We start from the raw sequence: 16,428 nt of genomic DNA on the forward strand, positions 1-16,428 counted from the left end.
TTGATGAAATTTTTCGGCCCATATGATTGTGTCTAGGGGGATTTTCGAAAATCCCTTATTTTATGGGAGAAGGGAATTTTTATTATATTATTTGATCCCTTATTTATTCTCTTCCATAAATAAATTCAAATATCCTAGCATATCTTGCCAAATCTAAGAAGATCTTGCCATATCCTATTTAAATAAGATTTTAATTAAATTCCTTGTGGAAGGAATGAAAATCACGCCTATTTCCTTTTAATTGGGGAAAATTATTATTTTTATTTTGCTCTGTGATATCTTATTCTACTCCGTGAAATATTCAAATTAAATCATAGGCTAATTAAATAGCCAAAAATTCGAAACCCCCTTATTTCTCCTAGTAAATCACGCCAACTTCAACCAACAAATCTCTTCCAAATCTTTATTTATTTAATTATTGGATTATATCTTGCACTCTATAAATACATGAGAAATCCTAAACCCTAGCATCACAAAATCACGCCCCCACTCTCCCAAAATTTCAATCTCTCTCTCTCCTACTCTCTCAAATTTTTCTTCTACTTTCTCCATTAATTCTTCATCTTTTGGAGAAGAATTGAAGCTTCAATTCGAGAATTTGTTGAAGAATCAAGATCCTACTTGTTTCCTACCGATTGTTCTATTGAAAATGTATTTTTATTTTGATCTTCTCTTCTACCAATCAATCGGTGTTCTTGAGTCCACATGCATTTAGAATGAGTGAAGGGGAAATTAATCGATGAATTTGGGATGCATATGTGTATGTGTGTGTGACCGTGTGTGTGTGTGTGCATGCCTCGGGATGCGTGCACATGCGTTGTGTGTGTGTGCGTGTGTTGTGTGTGGAAAACACTCATGCGTGTCACGATTTGATGATAAATGTGGAGTTGTTGTGTGAATAAAAACGATATGATAATCGTACTTTGATTTTGAATGGGAATATTGAAAATAATCGATGGGTAAAGGGAAATGTGAGAACATGCATGATTTTGATCCATGATTGAGACTTATTTGAAATACATGAACTAAAGGTGATAGCTCGCGTTCTCGGTGTGAAAACAAGAAGAAGTACGTACTTGAAATCGAAGGAAATCGAGGTGGGCTTTATTCTTAACTCTCTCTTATGTTGCAAATTATGATAGTGGAGCAATAAGGGTGGATTAAACTGTTATGCCATGCCTATGATTATTTTGGATATTGTGTGTGCCTGATGCCTAGTTTGCGAGTGCGCTCCATTAGGCTAAAGGGCTATATAAACGAATTTGGGTCTGAGTAGGGCCGCAAACCCTATCAAGCTAGTGTACACGGGAGATCGGGAGCCGTCCTTGCTAGTCGGCCGGTCTCGTGGGCGAAAGTGTGGCCACACTTCGTCGCACCATGATATTGTTGATTGATGAGAAAATGGGAGGTATTGTTTGACTGGCCAGTCCATGAAATATATTTTGTGATACTCGATGCTTATCTTTAAATAAATACAAAAACTCGAGTTCGCTATGGTAAGGGTGGCATAACTATAAAATGTTTTGGCATGAGTCCACTGAGTATGCTTAAAATACTTAGCCCTGCATGTGTTTTCCCTATGTGCAGGTTGAGCGGCGATGGGCGGTCGGTGGTGTTGAGACTGTAACATCTCGGAATTTAGAACCCTAATTTTAGAGCCCTAAAATTTATTATTGATGACGTGGAGTCGTGAATGCATTTATTGCATGTGATGCTATGGCCGAGTTGAGTCTAGGGTTTGCGTTGAATGTTTGAAAAGTCAAACTTATTGATTTTATGATGTGGCATGTGATTTATTAAATTATGAGATTATGTGGTAAATTAATTGTCTAAGGGTGAGTGAGAATATTAGAGAAAATTTCCATAAATACTTGTCACCCTAATTCTTGAGGTTTTCGACCCCTTGGCCTTTTGGAGAAGGAATTCTATTTTTTCCGGTTTTAATTTAATTCTTGGGATATGTATCCAAATTAAATCCAAGACCCAATTATTTTCCTTTTGAAGAGAGAAAAATCGAGCCCCTTTGTTTCTTGGTGATTTTCGAAAATCACCTATTGTGGGAAGGAAGGAATTATTTTATTTTAGTTAATCCCTTATTTGATTTCCTTTCATACCTAGAATTTAAATATTCTACCAAATCTTTCCATACCTCAAGAGATCTTGCCTTAACTTATTCTAGACAATATTTAAAAATCCATGCCTTATTTAAAGGACATAGGAAACGCCACTTTTTACTCCAAGATTGGGAGAATTCTTATTTTTATTTTGCTCCGTGATATTTTGTTCTACTCCGTAAAATATACCAAAACAAAGTCTTGGTTATTTTAGAAGCCTAATTTTCGAAACCTAGAGGATCTTACCCTAGGATCTATTTTTGTTAACTCTTCTTCCCTACTTCATAATATTTATTTATTTAATTGTGGAGAATAAGATCTTACCAAATATTCTATTATTTACCTAAAGATTTTATTTGACTCTATAAATAAGGAGCCAAAAACCTAACCCTAGCCATCACAAATTTTCGCCCCCTACCCTAATTTTGGCCCCTCTCATCTTTTCCATACTCTCTCAATTTTCTTCTACTTTACTCCATTAATCCTTCATCCTTTGAGAAGAAATTGAAGTTTAATCCGAGGATTTTGAAGAACTGAGTTTAATACTTTGTTTCTACCGATCATTTTTCTCTAAAGAGGTATTTTGTTTATGAGTTCTTCTTATTCTTCTTTTTCTCATTCTTTTTCTTCTTCTAACCGATTAATCGGTCTTCTTGAACCCACATGCATCTTAGTTGAGTGAAAGAGGGATAAAAGGGGTGTGGGAATACGTTCATGTGTGTGTGTGTGTGTGTGTGGCGTGTGGTGTGTGTGTGTGTGTGTCGTGTATGTGTGTGTTGTTGTGTTGTGTGGTGTGTGTTTGATGGCTAAATAATCTTGTGTGATAAACATGATCTTGATTAATTAGTAATGATAAGATAAATCGATGGGAAAAGGGAAAAATAATGAGACATGCATGAGTAAGAGTAGTATTGAACCTAATTTGTGATATGTGCCTATGTGATTAAAAGGTGAAACTTTGGTTGCGAAGCCGGATAACGGAAAAACGAAACTACTTGAAAACTAAGCAGTCGAGGTGGGCTTTACTCTAAAAACTCTCTTTTATTTTATCAAAATGTTGTTTGGTGTTATAAGGGTGGTTTAACTGTTATGCCATGCCTATGTCTGTTTTATTGTGATATTGTGCGTCCGATGCCTAGTTTGTGAGTTCGCTCCATTGGGCTAGGGCTATAGATATGTTTATACGAATTCGGGTCTGAGTATGAGCCGCAAGCCCTACCAGGCTGTGTACACGATGGGATCGGGAGCCATCCTTGCTAGTCGGTCGGTCTCGTGGGCGTAAAGTGTGGCCACACTTTCGTCACACCATGGAATGATTATGATTGTTGATTTTGTTGAGGAAAATGGGGAGTTATTTTGACTGGTCAGTCTATGAAAATATATTTTTGTGATACTCGTTATATTTCTTTTATAACTGCTTAAAACTCGAGTTCACTTGGTAAGGGTGACATAATTTATAAAATGTTTTGGCAATGAGCTCACTGAGTATTTCAAAATACTCAGCCCTGCATGTGTTTTCCTTATGTGCAGGTTGAACGATGACGAGCGGTGGCGGGTGTTGAGCATGATAACTAATTAATATGGATATGTTGAACTTCAAGCGTAGTTGTGTCTTCATACATAGCTATTCTTTCTCTTGGTCGCCTTCCGCTGAATTTTGATACACTTTAGAATTTGTTTTGGAATATTTGCATCTTGCCTTCGGTTTGAGGCCTTAGCCTTTCCTTGTGATTTTCTCTTGGATATTATGTCGTACTCTTAAGATAGTTGATCGTCATTTATGATACTTTCTTTTTCTTTTAAACTTCTAGGTTAAGTAGTTGCTTTAAATGCTCTGATGGTTCCTTTATTAATTTGGCCAACATTCTTTAAATGAAATCCCATCCTATGCATTTATTGTACCCTAGGAGGGCGGACTGTTACAGTTGGTATCAGAGCCTCAGTTCTTTCCACTCTGGATCCAAGAGTCTTTTCAAAATAAGTTTGTCTCGTAATCTTTTGCTAATAAACTGATCATAAATATTTTACGACATTCATACTTTTATACTTGAAAAACACAAAAGAATAATAATAATAATAATAATAAAAGAACATGAATATGAAAATTTAGAACACTGTTCCATAAGCATGCAAAAATACTTCTTACTAATATTTTAGAACACTGTTCCATAAACATGCAAAAATATTATTTTTCGTATATAAATGGGTAAATGGTCAAGATCTCTTATTTATTATTCATATTAATTGAATAATCAAATCTATTACAAAAAAAAATCCAAAATTCCAACAAATAAACAAGAAATGTAGAAAAATCATTATGTTTAGTCAAACTATGATCATCCCGCAACTTGTAACATCGAAAAAAAAAAAATAGATGCTTGCATGTAATTCAAATCAAACATCGTCTTCATACTAGATGAATATACGACATTGTTTAACTCGCTGTGTCTAAATCCATTTACTATTTCCAACTACCATATTTTCATTATTTTTCAAGTAACTAACTTATAAAATTGTGGTAGGAAGTTTTGCACCAGAAACAAAAACAAAATGGTACCAATAGTAGATAATTGAAAAACAGAGCATTTGCATTTCCAAAAATTTAAACAAAAACCTGATTTAAAACCTGATATATCGTAATTTTCGAATACGATACGATATCGTATCGTAAGTTTTCGATACGATAACGATATGAATTTCCTTATATCGCGATATATCGTTTTATATCGAAAATACGATATATATCGAAAATTTTCGATATATCGATATTTTCGATATATATCGATATTTTATTTTCGATATATATCAATATATATCGAAATTTTCGATATATATCGATATTTAACGATATATCGAATTTCGGTACGATATATCGAAATATCGATACGATAACGATATGAAATTTTTTTATATCGAAAGTTCGATATATCGAAATTCGATATATCGAAACTTTCGATACGATAACGATATGAAATTCTTTCATATCGATATTTTCGATACGATACACGATACAACGTTTTCGATACGATATATCGTATCGACCCACCTCTAGTCGAATGTTGTATTAGAACTTGTGAGAATTTTGAAATGCGAATGTGATTACATGGGATTGTGTTGAAATGTTGCGATGCTTAGACTTGGACTTTTGAACCTAGCATGCTTTAGCTATACGATCACAGCACTTTTACCAACAATAGAAACGTGGAATGACTAGTATAAGGCCGTTAGTGTATGTGGGGATTCGACGAAACGCGAATGGAAAATGCACGAATAGTTATCTTAAGGACGAGAGCCTTGGACACGACGCTACCTTTGTACCATCGCCGTTTGACTTTTATACACTTTCGCAGCACCATTTGAGATCACACACTTTCTATTCTTTTCCACCCTTGTGACGGTGCTGACTTGTTCCTTTCCCCTTTTGTAGATGGTTCAACCCTATCACGCCCTTATGCGTCGCCGTTACGCTAAGAATATGAACTTTCCGGTGGAACGCTATAGAGAGCTGGAATGGGACGGAGAGCAGTTCCTCCTGAACTTCGTCACCGATTTCTACGGTCATTGGTTGGACGCTTACGCGTACGGGACTACCCATCACGAGGGAATCATGCGACTTATCCACATACTGTCTTACCCTTGGAGCGAGTGGACCGCTCAAGCCTCAGTATCCTACACTTGGTTTAGCCCGCCCAAATACACGCCTCGAGGAGACTTCGTCGGCCTAATAGGAGTCTTACTTCCGGCCATGTCTGCCGCCGTTGACGGACCTCCACTCCATCCGCCAACGCAAAGGTACTCGCAAGGAGCAGCACGTCAGATCAAGTATCGCGGTGACGAGGAGCCGCACGTTGCCCGCGTTCCCCGTAGAAGGACTCTTAGGATGCGCGTTTTGGCCCCTCGAAGGATCATAAGAGAGGCCGAAGAGATGCTTACCTCGATTCCTTCGCCCATAAGCGACGAGAAGAAGGACGAGGAGATGGGACCGTTCGAGAAAGGAGAGAGTTCGAACGCGGAGAGTGTCGGAGAGTCAGAAGAACCCGAAGAGGTCGAGGGCGGAGATGTCTAGTGCTCGAATAGAAATTTTGTTTTCTTTTCCCCATGTTTTTGAATTCTAGAACTTCTATTTATGTTGTTATTTTCTTCCGCGATTGTATCGCTCTTTGCCATTCATTGTACCAAGACCTTTTGAGATCACTTTTTGAAATTTAATGGGGAATTCGTACCTTTCATTTTATTATCTGGTAATGAAGCCGTCTTCACTCCTATCCATCCTTATTGCGTGAATATACTTGCTCGTTCTATTATCTTCCAAGTGTTTCCACCTTATGGTGCAACCTTATTATGTTCTCTCTTGCACGACTAAATTCCTTACAACTGTTATTGTGTGGTCTTTCTTTAGACCCTGCTTGTAAATGAGTTAAAAATTTCTTTTCTTTTCTTTCAAAGTACCCTATCGCTACCTTGAGTTTTAAATAAGTACGCTAACAACTCGAGTGTAATGAATCAGAATGCCACCTAGACGCAACGCAAGGAACGAGGAGCTTACCTCCCAGGCTTCGTTGGAAGAAAGTGTGACGCAACCAAGGCCCCGTCACCACCACCACCACCACCTCCACGAGTAGATAGGGAAGTCGTGAAACTGTTCCTTGACCAAAAGCCTCCTACCTTCGACGGGATGGGTGAACCTGCAAAAGCTGAAACTTGGATACGTGCCTTAGAGTTAGGGCTGGCAAATCGTGCGGATTGGGTCGTTATCGGGTCAACCCGATAACGACCCAACCCAATAAGGCCAAACCCGAACCCAACCTGTTAAGGAAACCCCAAACCCGAACACGAACCCAACCCGCCACCTTCAAACCGGGACACGACCTGGACACGACCCGAACACGATAACGACACGAACCACTTTGGGTTGACCCGACACGATAAGAACACGATATCGACCTGGACACGATAAGAACACGATATCGACCTGAACACAATACCTACACGAACCACTTTGAGTTGACCCGACACGATAACAACACGACAACAACCTAAGCACGATAACAACACGATTACATATTGCTTCACAAAATGATCAAGACTTTAAAAAGCCATATAGCATGAAGATGTTCCATTTTAAACAACAAAACTCTAACAAAATCCAAAAAAACCCAACAAAATACATAATTTTTGTTCCAAAACCCAACAAAAAAATTTGAAACAAGATAAAAGAACTAAAGAAGTAAAAAGAACAAAACAAAAAAGAGTGAAAATACTAATAATTAAATTAAATTTATTAAATCATAATAAAAAGAATATAATAGTAATAAAATTATATTATAAAATTATTTGTTGATTAGTTTTGCTAGTACGTAATATCTGAATTAACGTTTTGTATCTATAAGTATAAACTTACTTTTCATAAATTTATTCAAATTATCCTTTTATTCTAAACACTAATTGATTTAGTTTTATTTTTTACTTGGATCTCTCACGTACATTGTATTTTATTTCATTTCTTTCGACTACTTTAATTTTTGTAATTTGAAATATAATTTGAAGCTTGTAATTTCAAATATTTTCTATATATTATAACACATGAAGAAATATGCAAAGTAGGGTCATTACATGGTCATTTAATATTATTATCCAAAATTACATGAATGAAGACATAATTATATATTTTGAATATATTAACTAATATACTTGAAGTGTCACATGCCTAGACGTTGATAGCAACAACCTTCTATCGTCGAACTAGCTCTTATGCATCATTTGATGCACTATAATATATAACAGATTATTAATCATAAATTCATTTTCTAATATGGGTCTAAAATTTGTTGTGGTTTATCATAATATTTAAATATATCAATTTATATAGCAGTCATATAATTAAAGGATATGTTACAACTTACATGTTGGGTTCCACATGTTATCATCATACCATCTCTATTATGATATTATTACGCACTATGAAAATAATTATAAAAGTAATATTAAAATAATACAGTAATGAAATATTGAAAATATTGTGATTTATCATATAGTATACTAATAATTTTTCATGATCTTATCAATTTATGGAGCAAGCGATATACATTTGAATGTTGTATTACTATTATATGTGTTGAGTCCAACAATGTCTCATCATTGAATGACCCATATTATAATGTTAATAACTTTAGATAGAATAATCAACTATAATATTATTTTCAAAATTAAAAGTTAGAAATTATTGATAAAATATCAATGGTTTCAAAAATAATATGAGAGAATTTCCTAACAAAAAAATGTTTTCCTAATTTATACTTTGTAAAAAAAAAAGTAATTTATTTATCTTTATATCATTGTGATAGTTTAAATAAAATGAATAAAAAATTATTCCATTATTATTCTATTAAAATACTATGGATGGTTATTCTCTCTAAAATTTTATCTTTTAATAAGGGTCTTGGTACATATTGTATAACAATACAAATGAAAAATGAAAAATTATAAATAAGGTCAAATTAGTCACAAAAATATGTAATTAATGATGCTATCTAATCAAAATAAATTAATATTATCCTTTTTAAAATTTGAATGGCATTTTGTGTATACAATTTTTGCAAATTTATCTTTACTCAAAATAAAAATAATAATATTAATTTTTAACGGGTTACCCGACCCGACCCGCATCCAACCCGATTTTTTCGTGTTCTTAGTGGGTCGACCCAATAATGACCCGTATCCAATAAGACTTGATCCAAACCCAATAATTTCGTGCGGATTCATGTCGGATTATCGTGTCATATCAAAAATTGCCAGCCCTACTTAGAGAGCATCTTCAAGACATTGGTGTGCAACGATGCGGAGAAGATGATCTATGTGACGCATCAGCTGACCGGGTCCGCCGATTTTTGGTGGGACACTAAGTTAAAGACCATGCCCCAGGATCGCATAGACGAGATGACTTGGGAGGAATTCAAGACTGAGGTCTACGACAAATACGTACCCAAGAGCTACCGCAAGGCGAAAGCAGCCGAGTTTCACAACCTCTCCCAAGGACGTCTGTCCGTGACCGAATATGACCGCGCACTTTGTGACATGACCCGCTATGCGCCGGAACAGACGGATACCGATGAAAAGCTGGCTGATAAGTTTCGTGAAGGCCTTAGGCATGAGATTAGGATGGCATTGGCAGTCCGCGGAACCCTTACATACACCGAGGCGCTAGCCCTCGCACTGGACGTAGAGGCAGCAATGCCAAAGGAGAGGAGCGCGGGGAACGCCGCCATGACATTACCCCCGCCACGTCCTAACCATGATAAGAGGAGATGGGAGGAGAGTAGGATTCACTATGACAACAAACGATACCGCCCCACTCAGAATAGGCCGCCGTACGGAGGAGGACAAACTTCGTTCAATCCGAGGAGCGACCCCCGTGCCAGGCCACCCCAGTGTAGCGTTTGCGCCAAGTACCATTTCGGGGAGTGTAGAGGACCGAACTCGAATAGGTGCTTCAACTGTGGAGGGAATGGTCATTTCTCGAGGGAGTGTCCGAGCAAGAATATGGGGACCGGGTCGAGGCAGAACCATCAGGGTTTTCGTCAGCAGCCGAGGGCGCCACCTACGGGCTCGGGAGCAAACCAGGATCAGCCACTGCGGCTGCAGCAGCCTGTCCGCCCAAGACTTCCCGCCCCGGCTAGAGCATACGCTATAAGTCAGAGAAGCAGCCCAAGATCGAGCAAGGGAAGCCCGAGAGTGGAAATTTAGCAGGTATAGGCGAAATCCTCAATACCCCTATCGTTGTTTTGTTTGACACGGGCGCATCTCATTCGTTCATCTCTGAGTTATGTGTGCATACCTTAAGCTTGCCTACTAGGAAGTCTGAACATAGGATGATGGTGTCCTCACCAGTAGGAGGGATAGTAGAGATTTCCCGTTTTTGCACGAACATAGAAATCACGCTAGGAGAGCTTAAACTAGTTGCCTACGATCTGCGAGTTATGGCGATGAGAGACGTTGACGTAATCTTAGGAATGGACCGGTTAACCGCGAACTTTGCGACGATTCGCTGTAAGGAGAGGCTAATAACCCTACAAGCCCCGGGCACGAAACCCGCCGTGTACCACGGAATCTCGATGAACCGACGAATCGATATAGTCTCCGCGTTACAAGCCACCGCCATGTTAAAGAAAGGACGCCCGGCCTACCTTGTCTATCTCCACGGAGAAGAGAAGGAGGAAGCGAGGCTTGAAGACGTTGCCGTCGTACGAGATTTTCCCGACATTTTTCCCGAGGAGTATTACTCAATTTTGGGAGTATTACTCAGTTTTGGGCTTACAATTGAAATAAATGGGCCTTTTCTTGGTGTTTTTAACTTAGAAACGAAATTTGGTTGGATGCCTTTATCATCGTATATAAACTTCAATAATATTGGATACATACATTGTAACTCAAAAATATAAATTGGATGTATGCGTTTGCTTTAAATAATCTAATAAAGTAATAAAATAAAAAATTAAATATTTATAAAATGAAGTGATAATATAAATTGAATTAATACATTAAAATCCAGCAACATCAACAATGATTAATACTATATAAATTACTGTTGTTGATGAATAGCTGATCAAGTAGCTAGCTAGACTAGGCCTGCTTAACCGGTTCTCCGGTTCTCGGGTACCCGGAATCGGAACCGGAACCGATTGGGTAATTAAAGAACCGGAACCGAAGAATCCGGTTCCGGTTCCGGTACCGGTTCTAATGTTTTCATAAATTCCGGTTCCGGTTCTACCCGGAACCGACCGGTTCCTACCCGGAACCGAATAATATATATTAAATTTAATTATTTTTTTTACTAAAATTGAAGTATAGTAATTAACGGTAATTCATTTATTATTATCAAGGTTGGTTTTGATTCTTTAGTATTACTGAATGTATTCCTTTGCTACTTTGATATTGCTTAAAATAAATGCTACTCTTGGTTTGACAATATAATTTTTCAATTTATGTGTTTGGATCATTATTTACCATTATACTTTGAGTTCTTTAAACAAAAATAATTTTAACAGATCATGAAAGCTCTTAGAGGAGTCAAGGTGGAGGTTACCAATTGAGGAAACATGCGAAAGAATATACCGTAATTCTGGTTTGATATCACATACAACTCGTGGGCTAACGTGAGAATCATATTTCTTGATACTAAGTGGAGATAATGTAATTGTTGTTATATATAAGTTAAATCTAGATTGGTGTCAGATTAAAATTAGGTAAATAATAAACAACTTTTCATTAATTAGTATACTTAAATTAAAATTAAAACTACAAATCGGTTCCGGTTCGAAACCGGTACCGGCCGGTTCTTATCCGGTCGGTTCCAAACCGGAACCGGACGGTTCCGGTTCCGAGATTCATGAGATTTTGCAACCAGGTATCCGGTCACTGGATCGGGTAGAACCGGAACCGACCGAATAAGCAGGCCCAAGCTAGTCAGTATGTAAGTAATTCGCTTATGTTAAAGAAGTTAGTCAAATTGACTCAAATCCATGTCTTAATTAGATAAAATAAGTTATCATCATTCTCTGCTGTCAAGTATATTTAATTAAAACTATTCAATAAAATCGAAATAAAATGTATGTATATACCTGTTGATAAACATATATAATCTTATTAATAGTTATTACGAAAACAGGTCGTCTTTAACACTTTTTCTCAATATAGACAAGCTCCGCCCCACTCCATCAACTGGCAGTAGGGGGGCATAATAGCATTTTAACTGGTAGCAATAATCATCAATAAATATCTAAAACTTTTAAAGAGCTAATCGTCTATTTTTATTTTTCTATTCCATCCGTTCTATTACAGTGGAGACATTTCTTTCTGGCATGGAGATTAAAAAGAATTGTGTTTAAAGAAAAAGATAAAGAGATGAAGGTAATTATTCAAGTTCTCAATTACTAATCTCTTTGCTAGTTTTATATGCAAGAGAAAATAGTTAACCAATAATTTAAAGTAGTTAACCAATAATTTAAAGTTGTTCAAATATTCAAAATTAGAGATCGATCCATTAACCTCTGATTAAGAAATAATGTCAGGATTATTTACTTTGTTGTATAAATTATTCATTTATCATGTTTAAATTGACATACTACTAAAATAAATAGTGAGACCATGCGGATATATGTAGTATTTAATTTGGTGACGCCGCCTCTTAATTATTAAGGCAGTTAGCTTAGTCTTGTATAGCTACAACAAACTAATGATACATAGCGGCGATATTATTACAACCTAAGTTAAACTTTATGCATTAATTGACAATTAATCCAAAATAAATGATAAATCAACCTGGCCGAAAAAAATCGCCTCAAATTTTGACAAATTTTTATTTTTTTCCTTTATCTAATTCATCTTTAAGTTTATGAACATAATAGTTAGAACCGAACCCATATTAATGTGTATAATTTATTACATAGGCAAAATAGACCAAGGTACTTTCTGCTCACTAAATTATAACCAAAACTATTAAGAATAACTATTAAAATTTGATCAATATCTTATTTTAATGCAAATATAATATTAACGGCTGCGCATGCCAGCCCATTCTAGACCAAGCCCATGACGAAAGTAGGCTAGACGGGGCTGAATTTCTTTCTATAAATTTAGACTCAATCCAGCCCAAGCTAGGTTGGGTAACCCATAAAATTATTGTTTTATCAATTTTTTACAAAAATATCATGTATTTTTAGTTGTTTTTTTTATTAAAATTGTGTTACTCCAAAGTAAAAATAGTTTTATTTAGAGAATTAAATAATTTATATTCCAAAAAAATTCTAATTTTAATTGTATTTCATTTTTATTTATTAGATGATTTTTGAGTCACGTTAAATATTACTCCCGTCGTCCCATAAAAATAGACACTTTTGGGATGACACGGGTTGATGCAAAATTGGTAAAATATGAGAGAAATTGAGAGAAAAAGTGGTTGGAATATTAGACGAGAATGAGCTCCACTTCATTAGAGAAAAAAAATTGCAAATATAGAATGGACTATTTATATGAGACGGATGAACATTAAATATGTATATTTAAATTTATCTTACTATAATTATTTTTTTAAAAATCAATTGCAAGGAGATTTTGAAAAATATATAAATAATTTGACTGAGTATAATTTAAACAAGATTAAAATATAATTTGTGGGTCATATTTGAGCCGGTCTTGGATTGAAGTAGGTTAGTTCTATGTTGACAAATATTAATGCTTACCATCCCTACTAAATGAGCTTTTTAATGCATAATTAACCCGCCAAACTAATTTTCATTTTGTGATCTATAAATAGCCCTAAAAAATGGAAAGTATAGCATAACCACAACCAACATCATTTGAGTTTTCCAGCAACAAAAGGTTTTTATTCAAAGAAATGAGTTGTGTAAGCATGAAGCTCCCTTTGATTGATTTGAGCAACCTAGGAGAAGATGATTCTCCAAGGTGGGAATCAACCAAAATGAAAATTCGAGAAGCCCTTCAAGAATATGGGTGTTTTGAAGCTACATTCAATAACATTATTCCTCTTGAGTTGAGGAAATCAGTTGGTGATGGGATTCGACAAATTTTCGATCTCCCTTTAGCCATCAAACTACTTAACAAAAATTCACACAAACCTTTCCATGGGTATGTTGGCCAAAACAATTTCATTCCACTCTATGAAAGTATGGGCATCGATGGGGCCCTCTCGTCTCACGCAGTCGACACTTTTGCCAACCTCATGTGGCCCGATCAAGGCAATCCCACTTTCAGGTTTGATCGATATGTACTTCAAAACCCTAATATGAAGTACTCATCCGTTTTTGTTTTGATTTATTAATTTTACCATCTTGATGAACCAATTTTAATGATAAAAAAGATTAATATTTCATTGAACTTATATAATAGTTTTAGTTTTGTTATAGTACTAATACTTAGTTTCATTTTTACATCGATGTTGAATATTTGTTTATGTTTATTTGCCAACATCAACTGGTGATTCAGTGGGGTGCATTATATTTGAAGTGGTCAACCTACTTTTAATTTTGACTAAACACATTTTGCATTAAGACAAATTATTTCCGTCTTGATTGTACTATTGTAATAGCAAGGATATACATCAATACTGTGAGAAACTGTCTGAACTGGACAAGATTGTGAGGCGGATGATAGTGGAGAGCCTTGGACTAAAAGGCTACACCGACGACTTCATCAATTCCACCGATTACGTCTGTCGATTCCAAAAATACGAGGCGCCTCAAACCCCTCACGCAACGCTCGGGTTACTTCCCCATATGGACAATAACATTGTCACCACATTGCATCAACTCAATCATGTTAATGGTTTGCAGATTCTTACCAAAGATGGCAAAAATTGGATCCCTGCAGATCCAACATCGCCCGATTCATTCGTCGTCATGATTGGTACCTCTTTCCATGTATGTTACTACTATCCTTTCCTCGTTAAAAAAAAATAATCTTTTTTTCCAATTATTTTATTTTATTTTACCACTATGTGTTCGTCTTCTACTATTGAGACTATTTTTTTTAATAGTAATAATAATTTTTTTTTTTGCCTTTTTAATTATAATGAATCTCATATTTCATTTCACCAATACACGTTATTTACAGGCATGGACAAACGGGAGACTGCATGATCCGTACCACAGGGTGGTGGTGAGCGGGGATGAAGCTCGATACTCTATCGGATTGTTTTCAGTTCCAAAAGAAGGGTGCATGGTTAAGACTCCGGAAGAGTTGGTTAACGAAGATAACCCGTTGCTCTACAAGCCTTTTGATTACTTCAAGTTCATTGATTTCATGTCCACAGATGCCGGTAGAACCTCTCCGGATCCTCTCAAGGAATATTGTGGAGCCTAAACTCGTCTCCATGCATGATTCTCAGCTTATGTATATGCTTCTTCCAGTTTTTAATTTATAGTTAATTTACTGCTATAATAATAGAAGCTTTGATGCTTCAAATAAAGGTGATAAGCTCATTTCTGGGTTTCTTTTGTCGGTTCTTTTCCCGAATCGCGAAAGAAGAGTCGAACCGCATATTATATATTTGAAGTTTGTATCCATTCATAATGTTAAAAAACATCCTCTTACTCTCCAACGCTCTCTCCTTTTAAAAAATTTATTTTCTCATACGAATGACATTATATTGAGATTTTGATATTTTGTACTCCCTCTGTCCCGTCCCGTCCCACAATAAAATATCTATTTCACTTTTACCATAGACAGATTAGATCCCACATTGCACCAACTTATTTAGTTCATATTTTATTATAAAACTAATATATATAAGTGCGACTCATATTTCACTAACTTATTCAATAAACTTTTCTTTACATTTTTTATAACCAGTTTCATAACCAAATATGAATCCTATTCCGGAGTATATAAAATTAATATGGAAAGGCCCTATCACCACCAACAAAATTATACTCGTACACGGACAATCTATTTGTTTTTTTTTATTCTTTTTTTAAATTAAGCTGGAATAATTTTATTAAGTATTTTAAAAATCATTGGTTCCGCCGTGAACCATATATAGGTTTATTTGGTGTTTTAAAAACAGGACCAGCCAGTTCGGCCTTGAACCAGTAGGCAGTTCGGTCAAATTCAGCTCTAAAACTGTAGGTTGATGCAAAACGTATAGAGAAAACAGACTAAACGGAGAAGTAACCAGAGAAACCCTAGTTTCTATGAAAAACGAAATATTATTATAAAAATTCAACTGCGGCCAAAAACAAAAACAACGCTACTTATAAGTATCTAGAAACCCTAGAAATTCAAAAGGAAATAAAACGCTAAATAGAAAATTAAAATTAAGTCCGAAAAAACAATAAAATGTCGTATTCACCCCCTAAACGATGTCAAATGGCCAAAATCCATCGTTCATCGTCGCGATGGTGTCACGATGAGTTCGATTCTGAATCGTGATTCAAAAGCACCGTGTATTATTACCTACTATATTTTTTATTAGTGATATTCGCAATTCATTCATCGTTATTACCTACAATAAATAATTAGTGATATTCGCAATTCATTCATCCATTTATTACTACCTACTATATTTTTTTTCTTTCAACGTTAATTATATCTCGTATTCTATAAAGAGTAAATTGCCGAGAAAATCATGAAATTTTGTCAAATTATGTGTCTGATAATTTTTTTAAATAACTCAGAAAAATCATCAATTTTTGTAACAATCTTCTATATATATATGACCATATTTTTTCAATGTAAAATACTCCAAATCAACCTAATGGTATTTTTCAGCTGATTTCCACGGGATAATTTATCAGAATTT

General features: G+C 35.6%; 1 protein-coding gene across 1 annotated transcript; it reads left to right on the plus strand.

The window, feature by feature from the left end:
- The first annotated feature begins 13,468 nt into the window (after positions 1-13,468).
- LOC148923443 (putative 2-oxoglutarate-dependent dioxygenase AOP1) lies at positions 13,469-15,228 on the plus strand. Its single transcript, XM_089060591.1, has 3 exons — positions 13,469-13,883; positions 14,218-14,548; positions 14,742-15,228. The coding sequence occupies exons 1-3, from the start codon at positions 13,507-13,509 to the stop codon at positions 14,988-14,990; spliced, it is 957 nt and encodes a 318-aa protein (XP_088916717.1). The 5' UTR covers positions 13,469-13,506; the 3' UTR covers positions 14,991-15,228.
- Positions 15,229-16,428: the final 1,200 nt, after the last annotated feature.

Source organism: Salvia hispanica, chromosome 6 (genome assembly GCF_029641045.1).
Source record: "Salvia hispanica isolate PSC_SH4W2 chromosome 6, Shi_PSC_v1, whole genome shotgun sequence".
NCBI classification, from domain to species: Eukaryota; Viridiplantae; Streptophyta; class Magnoliopsida; order Lamiales; family Lamiaceae; genus Salvia; species Salvia hispanica.

Bases quoted from the DNA above. Each gene is read 5' to 3' on its own strand.
- LOC148923443 (XM_089060591.1), top strand. From the start codon at position 13,507: ATGAGTTGTGTAAGCATGAAGCTCCCTTTGATTGATTTGAGCAACCTA. The intron at 13,884-14,217 runs GTTTGATCGATA...CTATTGTAATAG, and splicing joins CAAGGCAATCCCACTTTCAG to CAAGGATATACATCAATACT. The intron at 14,549-14,741 runs GTATGTTACTAC...CGTTATTTACAG, and splicing joins TGATTGGTACCTCTTTCCAT to GCATGGACAAACGGGAGACT.